This window comes from Sorex fumeus, unplaced genomic scaffold (genome assembly GCF_029834395.1).
Source record: "Sorex fumeus unplaced genomic scaffold, SorFum_2.1 ptg000073l, whole genome shotgun sequence".
In the NCBI taxonomy this organism is placed as follows: Eukaryota; Metazoa; Chordata; class Mammalia; order Eulipotyphla; family Soricidae; genus Sorex; species Sorex fumeus.
Genome location: NW_026606130.1, coordinates 3,256,872 through 3,270,067, shown reverse-complemented (window position 1 = coordinate 3,270,067; position 13,196 = coordinate 3,256,872). Strand labels below are relative to the sequence as shown.

The following is a 13,196-nucleotide window of genomic DNA, read 5'->3' as shown; positions in this document are numbered from 1 at the left end:
AAAATTAAAAACAACTGCAACAACAAAAGTGTTGCCTTGAGCCAGAAATAAGGAAAAGGTGGTAACCAGTTAAAATGGTACAGTGAATGATTTTGAGTGCGAATACATCTGTGTATTCAATTTGTTGTAATAGTTGCATTACTTTGTAAATTCACAAAGTTCACTTTACCAACAACTTAAATAAATAAATTGGGATGTCTTTTAAATGTGACATTCATTTAATTTCCATTGTTTCCGGTTGATCTGCAGTGGGATAAATGAGAGAATTGCACCCATTTCCTACTTAGCATATGAGATTTAGGTTGTTTAAGTTTTACTCTATCTACTTCTAGCTTTACTACTTCTTGGTGGCTGTTTTAAAAAATGAGAGATCCTTGAGTTTACTTACAAAATAGGTTTTCCTAAATTTGCCCAATTCTAAATGTTCGTACAGTTCAGCAAAACAAATTACCTTTAGAATAATATATACCTTTTTAACCCAATGGGCATGCCAGAAAACAAAGGAATAATTTGATTATTGTTTCTCAAGCATAGCTTTCCCTGAATTGCTTTGTCCTTTTGACACGGTTATAATGCCAGGAGCTTTAACATTTTAACAGAGGGATTTCCTCCTCCTTGCCTTCCATTCTCCATAGGATATCATTTCTTCACTTTCACCATAGTTCCTATTTGGACCTGTCATAATGAGTACCACTGTTCTTCTTCCTTCTCATCTATCTCTTTCTACATTAATCCTGAGTAGTGCTCACCAAAAACATCTTCCTATAAACACTGATTTAGTAGACATTTATGGATAATATAAAGCATTTGGAAAATTTTATAGTGCTTATGAATTTTAATTTTGAAGGAGAACAGGTGAAGAATAGATTTAGTTATAACTTTAAGGTATTCATTCCCACAAATGACACACTATTAGTACACAAGGAAAGTAGATACATCATTTATTGTCTAAGCAGAAACTATTGTGAAAATTTTATGGTGTTTCATTAACTATAAATTCTCACCTGTAGATAATGTTCTCTTAGAGAAGTACTCTGCTTGGGCCAGAGCAATATTACAACAGATAGGGCACTTGCTTTGCAAGTGGCTCTCCTGGGCTAAATTCCCCAACTCCAAGCCTGCCAGGAGTGGCCCCTGAATACAGAGCAGGGAGTAAGATCTGAGCACTGCCAAGTATGGCCTCATAAAACAAACAAAAGTGCGCTGCAGCTATAAAAGGCTGAAAACCACTGGGAAAAAACGTAGATTTTATTGCTTGTTGATATTTTGCTTATTGAAATTTTATTGCCCTCCCTGTAGGGTAACATTGCTTTGTCCTTCTTCCACAAGAAGCTTAGAGTTATCTGGTTACACCCATCACAGTGCTGCTGAGGCACTTCCATTGTGTTTATCTGTAAACAGTCTTCCCTACATTCTCCTTCCCACCCAGTTAATCAGCTTTCCCCTTAATCAGACTCTGTTAATTTGTAAGATCAGTTTCCCAGAAATCTATGATTTTATATGTATGAGTGAAATATTGCCTTTCTCCTCTCCTTATGCCTTATGAACAGTTTACCTTAAAGTAATATCCTTTTTGTATAGATACAGGAAGACCGTTAACATCATGCTTTGTAACTTAGGATTTGATTGGCTTTGAATATTATTCACTCCCGGGCATCTGCTTTCTCAACTTAAGCCTCAGTTGCCCTTAGCTCCTAACACCCCAAAGGCAGGGTCCGGATGAGGGACTGAATGGACCCAGGGCAAGCAGTGAGCTACCCTGGCAGCGAAATGGGCCAGTCCAAAGTGCCATGATTCTTAACTATAAGTTAAGAGTTTGATCATAGACAAATGCTGTCATGATCCAAAGGTAATGACGAGACTAGGATCCTGCTAGGGGTGGGAAAGACTATCTGGTCTGAGCACTGTAGTCTGAGATCGAGATGGCCCTAGGAGAGCAATTCTATAAGTTTAAGATATTTCTTACTGTATCCATACAAAATGATTTATGTCATATATGCTTATATGCTTGTCGGACAAGGAGAGGAGAGACACACCCACGGGATCCCGCTCTGGGGTGGGTCCTCCTGCTGAGAAAGGATCTGTCCTAGGAGCGGCCTTCCCTGAGGCTAAGATTTCTACCCCTATTGATTGTGACTGCACCTATGTGTAATTGTTCCCCCAATTCCTCTTGGAGAGAGATATAATGAGACTGTAGATGGGGCATAGGGGAGCACAGGGAAGAGTATTTACAGATAAACACAATGGAAGTGCCTCAGGAGCACTGTGATAGGTGTAACCAGATAAACCTAAGCTTCTTGTGGAAGAAGGACAAAGCAATGTTATCCTATACCTCCCCATTAGAAAAGAACCTTCAAAATTGTTTTAAAGTAGCCAAATAATCAAGATTTTAGTGCAACAATTTCCTTTTCACTTTCTTAATTTTTAAATAAGTTTTTATTGAGATATCATAGTCTACAATAGTATTGATATTGCTGCACTATGCCCACTCCCAGAGTCAAGCTTCCTCCATCTCTATCCCAAGGTCTCTCACCATCCCCTCCCTTATTAATATCACAAGGGCCTTTGTAATAATGGTACTTACTCTCTATGGCAACTTGTATTGTCCTAATTTCTCTCTCCCTCATACATTCCAAATTCTTTTTTTTTTTTGCTTTTTGTGTCACACCTGGCCCTGCACTTAAGGAATTACTCCTGGTGGTGCTCAAGGGACCCTATGGAATTCCGTGGGTGGAACCTAAGTGCCTAAGTGGGCCATATGAAAGGCAAATGTCTTACCTGCTATACTGTCGCCCCAAACTCTTTGTTTAAACTGCTATACTGTTAATGCAATGCTCATACTATATTGAAGTGCAGCTATGTCTGTTTCCCCAATCTCACCATCTAGTTGGGATGCAGCTATAATATAGAAGAAAAAGCTGAAGAGTGAAACTGATAAGAGAGTATCTGGATTACAGTGTTTGCCTTATTACTGAGCAGTTCTGTGACTTTATTGTCTGGCTGATACCTGAACTAAGAAATATGCATTTTCATGTTATTTTTCTTTCTTGAGGTCTGTAATTTGTACAATTTATTTATATTACTTTGATAAGTGTCCTGGGAACTACCAAAAAAACTAAAAGAAAAAGAAAAAATATTTAAAACAAATTTTGGATAAAAGGTCACCATTGATCTCATAAACTATGTGAACTTCCTGAGACTTAGTTTCTCCATCTATAAAATAAATATGATGTTTACCTTACAGGACTGCATAAGGTTAACTGAGATATTTAATGTAACAGCCCAGCTCTGTACCTGAAAAACGAATGATGTTAATTATTATTTTCTTAGTTTGGAGACCTCCCTCCATTGCCCTCCTCCATTAGGAAAAACCTCTAAAAATTCTAAAAATCTTCAGAAACAACACAAAGTCACCTTCTAAAAACCTTTGGTTAACAGTATTGGGGTTTTGGAATTAGAAGAAATCTCCACATAGACGAAAGTCTGCTATTTAGAAACTTCATGACCTTGAAGAAGTTACTTCTCTCTGCATCTAGGTTTCCCAACAGCAAATGAGATCATCACTGTACATCTCTCTCTGTAGGACTGTGAGATGTTAAATGACATAATGCAAATAGAAATCTTAGTTCAATCCCTGACATTGTAGAGTAAGTTCTCTACAAATATTATATACTAGTGGAAGTGGTAATATAAAGTCTCTTCATAAAACATTAATAAAAGTGCTTATACTCTCAGTGTTGTAGCATTTATGATGCTAGCATCTTTTAAACTGAGATGCTGAACAAACTGTCAGGGATTGGTATTTGCCTATATATATATATGCCATATATATATAGGTATAGAATATTTTGGACAAAGTTCTAATCTATTTTATATTTTCCTTGAAAAGGTGGGTAGGGGTAAATAATGCCCACTGCTAGTTAACAGTCAAAGAAGCTGCGGAAGCTACTAGACTTTCTGGATCCTGGATACAGGCAGAGAAGGCACAAAGCGCAGCCTTATGAAAAGCACCAATAGATCGGACCTCGATAACTCCCTGGAGCTCACCTCTAACGGCCCCCTCCCCTTGGAGCCGCGCACGCGTACAACTGATTATGCTACTCTCTCCCTAGTGCCCCCGCCTCCGACGGCCCCCCGCCCCGCTTCCAGTCACCCTTCTCCCTCTCGTCTCCCCAAGACGCAGGCGCATCTCCTCAAATCCAGTCCCTAACCCTTTCTTTTTGCTCTTCATTTCGTTCCCCCGCCTCTTCCAGCACCTCTGCGAATTCAAACTCGCAGCCGTGAGGGTGGCGACGATCGCGAGGTCACGTGATGAGCATCCTACTGCCTAACATGGCGGAGTTCGACACCATCTCGGAACTGGAGGAGGAAGAGGAGGAAGAAGAAGCGGCAACGTCGTCGTCGTCGTCCTCCTCCTCCTCTTCCTCCTCCTCTTCCTCCTCCTCCTCCGTATCGGGGCCCGAAGACGACGACGAGGAAGAGGAGGAAGAGGAAGAAGAGGAGGAGGAGGAAGAGGAGGAGGAGGAGGAGACGCCGCCCCCGCCTCGGGTAGTGAGCGAGGAGCATCTGCGGAGATATGCCCCGGACCCTGTCTTGGTGCGGGGCGCCGGCCACATCACTGTGTAAGAGTGGGGGGCGGTGAGGTTTGGAAAGACTGAGATTTGGCGACAGATGTATGAGATGGGGATCAAATACCAGTGGAGTGGGGGAGGGTTGACTGAAGCTTACCGAAAGGACACCTGGTCTAGAGAATATGTGAGGACAATGCATGTGATGCACCAGCAGCAGATAATGAATGCATGTTAAGGGGAAGTAGGGGATTAGTAGCGGGAAGGATTGCCTTAAAGTGAATTGACTTGCATCTGAGTAGGCTGTGAAGGGACTATCTTTCAACTGCAGATGTAGCAAGGATTCTTTGCTGCTAAGGTTGATGTCTAGTGGAAAACAGTCACTGCGGGGACAAGACACAGGCTTAGAATCTTTAAAGCAGAAGCATGCTTTGTTTTGTGGATAATATTATAGAGTACCCACATGCGCAGTAATTCATTCTTTCTAGCTGATCTCACATGAGTTTAATAATCTTTTTTATGTTTTGATAGCATTTCACCCTGGCATCCCTTAAATGTCTCACAATTGGAGGTTCAGGTTGAGAAGCAGCAATGAAAAGTAGAAAGCCATTGGCTCTTGAATGCTTGTGTCAGCTTTGTTACCAGCCACGTGACCTTGGTCAGGTTACTTACCATTTCTGGGCCTTGATTTCTCTGTAAAATAAGGAGTCTGGAATAGTGGTTTTAATGCTTTTCGCCTCTGGGATAGTTTAAGAGACCTCCAGATTCTATTTGCTCAAATATTAAATACACGCTTAGTATATGGTATGTGCATAAATGCAAATTAGCCCTCTAGCAGCTGAGGATTTTTTAAAAGGTGACCAGAGGAGTGACTCTTTAAAATATTGAAAGTGTGAATTATATTTGAGAAAATAAAAAGGGACAGGACTTCATAGCATAGTTGTTGCACAGCAAAAGAAAATTTTTATAGTTCTCTGAGCTGAAGAGTGGTTTCTCAGTTTTATGTGCTTGGACTGTAAATATTTAGAGATTTAAATATTGCGCTTTGTCTGTCCTCTTAAATATGCTATTTTAACTGCATTTCAAAATGGGATTATTTTTCCCTATGAAGTCATGCATGCCTCTTAATTTTTCATAATGGTTTTCCTCTTTGATTTTCCAATTCAGTTCATATTATATAAAATCATGTATAATATGGACTGCCCTCTACCTATCATGTTAACTTTTTAACCGGTTGAATTTTGGGTAATTTTTTGTGAATTCTGCGTGAAATGCACTTCTAAAAGTTTTGAAGTTTTAGAGGACTTTGGGGAGATTTCTAGATCTTTTTGATTAAGAAATTCTAACGCCCAATTTTTAAATTTTTTATTCTAGTTATGTATTTCCAGTAGTGTTAACCCTTATGGTTTTGTTGTACACTATTACCTTACCTCACCAAAGTGCCAAGACTTTCAATCCACATCTTCATAAATTTTAGCATAAATTTTATTGGTCCAAGAATTTTTAAAGCAATCTGTGATATTGGAATAAGGATGACAGTGGTATTGATAGGTACAACACTGATTTACTTACATACCTTTCATCATTAAGGACATATTCTTTCAAACAAAGGTTACTTTTATGCAGATTATTTTCACATGGCTGAACAGAATAAAGGTTTGTATTCCACTTCAAAATTTTATACTCCAGGGCCAGAAAGATAGTACAGTGAGTAAGGCGCTCATCTTGAACATGGTTTGTGTTGAACACTGCTGACCCGGTTTCAATTCCAGGCACCACATATGGTATCCTGAACCCGCCACGAGTCATCCCTGAGCATAGAGCCAGAAGTAAGCCCTGAGCACCACTGAGTGTGAGCCCAAACCCAAACAAAACAATCAGAATTTTATACTCCATTATTTTATAAAATTAATAAAACATAGAAGGAGCAAGGAAACCGAATTTAAGTTTCATGAAACTAATTTGTTGTTGTAGTTTACTTTGGGGGGCATTTGGCCACATCCAGCAGTGCTCAGGGCTTATTCCTGGCTCTGTGCTTCAGGGTTCACTCCTTGTGGGGCTCCAGGGAATCATATGTGATACCAGGAATGGAACTGGAGTTGGCAGCATACAGGCAAGCACCTTACCTGCTCTGCTATCACTCTGAGCCCTCCATTCTTCTCTTAATACTATCATGGTGAACTTATTTTCAATAAAAAGCAATATACTGATACTTGTTAGGCTCAGACCCTTGTGATACATGTAATGTCCCCCCAACATAAAAATTCTGGAATCAGGAGAATTCAGCAATTCTCTTGTGGTGGTAATTGAATCAAAGCCTGAAAAGCTGCAAACCTATATTTTGAATTGCTAACCAAGACCTCCTATTGTTCATTGATTTGCTCAGGCGGGCCCAATAACATCTCCATTGTGAGACTTGTTGTTACTGTTTTTGGCACATCAAGTATGTCACGGGTAGCTTGTCAGTGTTTGCTGTGAGGGTGGGATACTCTCGGTAGCTTGCCAGGCTCTCTTGAGAGGGGCAGAGGAATCGAACTCGGGTCGGCTGCATGCAAGGCAAACACCCTACCCACTGTGATATGGCTCCAACCCGCAATAACCAAGTAAATTGGTAAATTATTTAGTTGTAATGTACACATTCATCACAACTGTGATTGGTAAATAATTTAGTTGTAACATACACATTCATTACAACTGTGATTGGTAAATAATTTAGTTGTAATGTACAACAAATTTCCTTCATCTAGAAAATTCATTTGATGCTGAATATCTTGATGCAGTTTGAAAGAAGATTAAATTTTTAGGAATGAATTTTACTGGTTTTAAGAACTGGTGTTTCATTGGTAGTGAAGCCTTCCTTATGTCAGATAAAATAAGATACTTAGGTAATGGTTAATTTTTTAAATTGAATCACAGTGAGATACACAGTTACAAATTTTTCATGATTGGGTTTCAGTCATACAGTGTCCCAACACCTGTCCCTTCACCTGTGTACATTGCCCACCACCAGTGTCCCCAGTTTCCCTCCTGCCACCCCTCCCCTCCACTGCCTGCCTATATAGCAGGCGCTTTTCTTCTCTCTTGTGCTCACTTTCTCTCTTTCCTTTTTGGGCATTATGGTTTGCAATACAGGTACTGAAAGATAGATAGATAGATAGATAGAAAGATAGATAGATAGATAGAAAGATAGATAATCCCTTGTCTGCTTTCAGCACTCAGTTCTTGTTCAGAATGATCATTTCTGGCTATCATTGTCATAATGGTCCCTTCTCTATCCTAACTGCCTTATCCCCCACACTTTTAGCAAATCTCCAACCGTGAAACAGTCCTTCTGGTCCTTGTTTCTATTGTCCTTGGGTATTAGTCTCATATATGTTTTTATATCCTACAAATGAGTGCAATCATTCTATGTCTGTCCCTCTCCTGATTCATCTCTCTCAGCATGATATTCTCCATGTTCGTTTTAATAAGCAAATTTCATGATTCATTTTTCCTGGTAGTTGCTTAGTATTTCATTGTGCAAATGTACCATAGTTTCTTGACCCAGTCTTCTATTCCAAGTGCTTGGGTTATTTCCAGATTCAGGCTATTGTAAATAATTCTGCAATGAACATAGGAGTGCAGATTGCTTTTCTACAGTGTGTTTTGGGGCCCCCAGCATATACTCCCAGAAGTGGTATTGCTGGGTCATATGGAATCTCAATTTTTAGATTTTTTGAGGAATACTTTAATAATTACTTTAATACTGAGACATCTAAAATATCAGCTTCCATTTATTTTTTCTAGCATGAGAATATTAGAGTTATCCTATATGAATGAAATATTTCTTATTTTATGAACTTTTAAAATTTTTGCATAGTCTATAATTTAGTAAAGAGCTTTGTTTCTTTATAAAGTTTAAAATTTCAGAACAGTCACCTTTCAGTATATCTCAAACCCTATTTCCCTTCTCACATTGACAGTATATTCCAGGTGCCCCATTTCAGTCACTAATTCCATAATTCTAATCTCCTGCAATGGTATTTCAAATTCTTGAATCATTTTAAACTTCTCCGTCACCTTGAAACGTTTTATGCCATTCTGTTCCAGAATTATGTCATTATACCTTTTAAAATGTCTATTAGAATATTCATTTTTCTCCATTTCTACTGGCATTGCTCTAGTTTGGGTTGCCATTATCTATTTGCTTGAGTAGGCTGCCACTTCTCTGCATTCCAGTCCATCCTATGTACTTAAAACAGTTTAATTATTACCACTTTATTGCTGAAAAACCTGCATCAATCCTATTTAGTTATAAATTCCTGTGCCTATGTTCCTCCAATTCAGACTCAAGGAATTCTTCTACTTTCCTGAAGTTCACCATGCCTTCACCTGTGTCTTTCATAATCATCACTTCTGCTTTCTCCTAGATCTTGGTTTCATCAGGCCATGCCTGGCTCTCTTGCTTTACCTTTTTCTCCTCCTCTTCTGGCTCAGCTTGTAAACCTATTCAGAATCTCTCTATTTCTTTTTAAAAATGAAAACAAAGGGGCCAGAGAAATAGTACAAGAGGTAAAGCACACTCAGCTAGACCCAGTTTGATCCCTGGCACCATGATCTCTGAACAGAGCCAGGAGAACTCCGAGCACTACCAGGTATGCACCAAAAGCCAAAAATAATAATTAAATCCTTCATAGACCTAGATTACCTTATAGCTACGGTCTAACCTAACCTTTGGAGATTTCAAATTTCTTGAAAGTAACCATATTGACTCTGGGGTGTACTGGTAGAATACATGTTTCTCATATGCAATATTCTGGATTAGATCTCCAAGGGGGAAAAGCAGCATACTGAAACACCGTATCACTGTCACTGCCCTCCCGTTGTTCATCGATTTGCTCGAGCGGGCCCAGTAACGTCTCCATCGTGAGACTTGTTGTTACTGTGTTTGGCATATTGAATACGTCACGGGTAGCTTGCCAGGCTTTGCCGTGTGGGCGAGATACTCTTGGTAGTTTGCCGGGCTCTCTGAGAGCAGAGGAATCGAACCCAGCTCAGCCGGGCCGGCTGCATGCATGGCAAAGGCCCTATAGCTGTGCTATCGCTCCAGCCCGTATCTTTCCTTTTTACTGATTTGTGTCTGCACTCTGCCACTGTGACCACAGAAAAACTGACCTTGTTAAGGTCACCATAACCCTCTGACTGCTAAGTAAGTGGGCATCTTTCATTCACTGTCCTTGTTCCTTTCTACTGCATATGACATTTATAAAGACTCCTTCTTATGTGATTTCTGCTTAAGGGATAGCAAGCAGTTTCCAGAGGCAAGTCAGGTCTCAGAAAATGGTGTAACATGAATAATGATAAGCACCTTGTTAAAATAAATGGAAGGCATATGTTTCACATAAAGGTATTCAAATTCTGATTTTAAAAATATTTTGCCCACTAATCAAGCCAAGGGATTACTTGAGCATTTCATTCTCCTATTTTTCCTTGTACTTCTCTATTTCTTTGGCCCATTTATGTTTTCATTTCTGTTCTTGCCCCTTAATTGCCAGTGATTTCCAGGTTTATGTTCTAAGTCCATTATTCCTCCATTCCTCTCAGTCCTTCCCCTCCGTAGATTGTCTCATCTTGACTTTTATGGCTTCCACCTCCTGATGTCTACCAAATTGTGTGTGTATAATTGTGTGTGTATATTTCAGCGGGTACAGCGTCTGCCTTGCACGCAGCCAACATGGCCGACCCGAGTTCGATTCCTCCACCCCTCTCGGAGAGCCCGGCAAACTACCGAGAATATTCGATATGCCAGACACAGTAACAACAAAGTCTCCAATGGAGACGTTACTGGGCCCGCTCGAGCAAATCGATGATCAACGGGAGGGCCTTTACTTTACTTTACTTTACTTTTATATTTCTGTAACAGAACATTGGTCACATTTTTCTTTTGGTTTTTGGAACACACGTCACAGTACTCAGGGCTTATTCTTGGCTGTTTGCTCAGGGATCACTCCTGGCAGGGCTTTAGTGACCAAATGGAGTGCTGGGGATTGAACCCAGGTCAGACAGGCACCATATCTGCTGTATTATCTTTCCAGCTCTATTACTCACATTTTTATCATGGTTTCTTTACCTAATGGATCATCATCACCTTAAGGTAAAGGTAAAGGCCCTCCCGTTGTTCGTCAATTTGCTCGAGCGGGCCCAGTAACGTCTCCATTGGAGACTTTGTTGTTACTGTGTTTGGCATATCGAATACCTCACGGGGAGCTTGCCAGGCTCTGCCGTGCAGGCGAGATACTCTCGTAGCTTGCCGGGCTCTCCGAGAGGGTCGGAGAATCGAACTCGGGTCGGCCATGTTGGCTGCGTGCAAGGCAAACGCCCTACCACTGTGCTATCACTCCAGCAATCACCTTAAATTCAACATATTCAAAATAGAACTAATTTTTCCTATAACTCCTCACCCTTCCCATCCCTACCCATCAAAGAATTCTTCCTAAACTGGGTTTTCTATCTCAGTTAAACTTACCCCCGCCTTTCTCATTATTTGTTCTTGGTTATACTTTCCCAGTCACACTTCTCACAGCTTAACATCAACAAGTATTAATAATATATGGCCTAAATGTTTATTCTTTTACTTTATATGATAATGACCCTGATTCACGCCCCTTTCATCCTCTTAACCTAATTTCATCACCCTAATCTTTTCTTCATCTATGTCATCTTCACATTCATTCCTCTTTGAGAGGCTGTAGGTAGGGTGCCTGCCTTGCAGTGCTCAATCCCCTGCATGCCATTTGGTCCCCCCACCCAGCACTGCCAGGAGTAATTCCTGAGGACAGAGCCAGGAGTAATCCCTTAGCATCACTGGGTGTGACTCAAAACCAAACATATATTCCTCAACTTGCTGCTATATAGAGATTCCACTTTTCTGCATAAGAATATTCTGTTGCTTCTCCTTCAACTGCAGGGTAAAATGTAAGCTCCATAATATAGCATATAAAACTGGACCCTGTATATCATCAGTCTAATCTAAAATTTATGCTTATTGCTTTCGGTTTGGAACAATATGTTATTTTTTACTGCTTTGTTCAAGCCTTCATCTAGAAGATCTCCTGCAGATCTTCCCTGCCTGTACTAAATTGCAGGCTGTAGTGGCAGGAAAAATTCCTGGTTCCTCTAAACTCTTAGTCTTCTAGTATGTGAAGTAGATGAAGAAAGGGGGTTGAACACAAAATTATTTGTTTTAGTAACACGCAATGTGCCTACTACACTGTGTGCTATAATATAGCCCTTAGAATTAGGCTATGGAAAATACGATTTTGAGCATAGATATGTAAGGATACTGTAATATCATGCATCCCAGTGATGAGAGATACAGCATGGGCTTACCTCTGAAACCTGTTAACCATCTAATTATATTATCTTTCTAATTACTTTGATAATATATTAATATTTTAATATGCAATTAATGATAAAATATTCACGTGTTAATTTTCAGTACATAATGAGAAATGAGGGACTGAGTGTGTTAGAAAACACAATTTGATGGTTATTAACAAAGAAGTGATTGTCAAAGCTAGTTAAATGTATAGGAAGGGGCTGGAGTGATAGCACAGCTGGTAGGGTGTTTGCCTTGCATGCGGCCGACCTGGGTTCAATTCCCAGCATCCCATATGGTCCCCTGAGCACCGCCAGGAGTAATTCCTGAGTGCAGAGCCAGGAGTAACCCCTGTGCATTGCCGGGTGTGACTCAAAAAGCAATATATATATATGTATATATACATATATATATTGTTTTTTGAGTTTTATATATATAGGAATTGTTAGAGAAACAGATGACTAGAGGCTAAATTTTGGGAAAAATTAAGTGGAGAATAGGGGAGAGTGAAAGAAAAGGAAGAAAATGAGTGTTAGAAATATCATCACAAGCTACAAAGTCAAGGAAAAAAGTTCTGAGTAGAGGACATTGAATTTGGCAATAAATAAGATGAATGAAGTTGAAGTTGTCTTTCTGAATGAATTTATTGTATAAGAGATTCCTCTTAGTAAACTATAGCACCAAAAGTCAAATTTTAGGAGGGTAAGAAAGGAAATATAATTGTGGAAAGAGGCGTCTGGAGTGATAGTACAGCAGGCAAGGCATTTGCCTTGTATGCAAACAACTAGGTTCAATCCCTGGCATCCAATATGGTCCCCCAATCACTTCCAGGAATAATTCCTGAGTGCAGAACCAGGGGTAACTCCTGAGCATCGCCAGATGTGACCCAAAGAGCAAAAAAAAAAAGACTTGTGGAAAGAAAATGCCATTGTGTAGTGATAAATACAAAGAGCAACTAGCAAAGGTAAGAGGTTATTTTTTTAAGGTGACTGGGGGTGATTGTTGTGCTTGCACACTTTAGTCACAATGCTCCCTGCGGTCAACACAATTTAGTTGACTTACTTGCACGTGCACTGAGATGGCACAGTTTGTTGTGACACCAGAGATCACAAATGGCAGTGCCAGTGGATTGCAATTCGCATATTAGATGTTACATGGGATCAACTACAGCTTCATTCCTGCAAGATAGGTGCTCTGCCATTAAGCTGTTCCTGGACCTCACAAATTTTTTAAATTATAGAAATATTGCATGTATTTTAAGGATTGCATAT

At 39.9% G+C, this 13,196-nt stretch overlaps 1 protein-coding gene across 1 annotated transcript in view; it reads left to right on the top strand.

The window, feature by feature from the left end:
* Window positions 1-4,287: 4,287 nt before the first annotated feature.
* Window positions 4,288-13,196, top strand: part of CHIC1 (cysteine rich hydrophobic domain 1) — a 63,734-nt gene continuing 54,825 nt past the window's right edge. Inside the window, exon 1 of the mRNA XM_056130037.1 lies at window positions 4,288-4,622. Within this exon, the coding sequence (XP_055986012.1) occupies window positions 4,312-4,622 (311 nt within the window). The 5' untranslated portion in view covers window positions 4,288-4,311. The remainder of the gene's footprint in view (window positions 4,623-13,196) is intronic.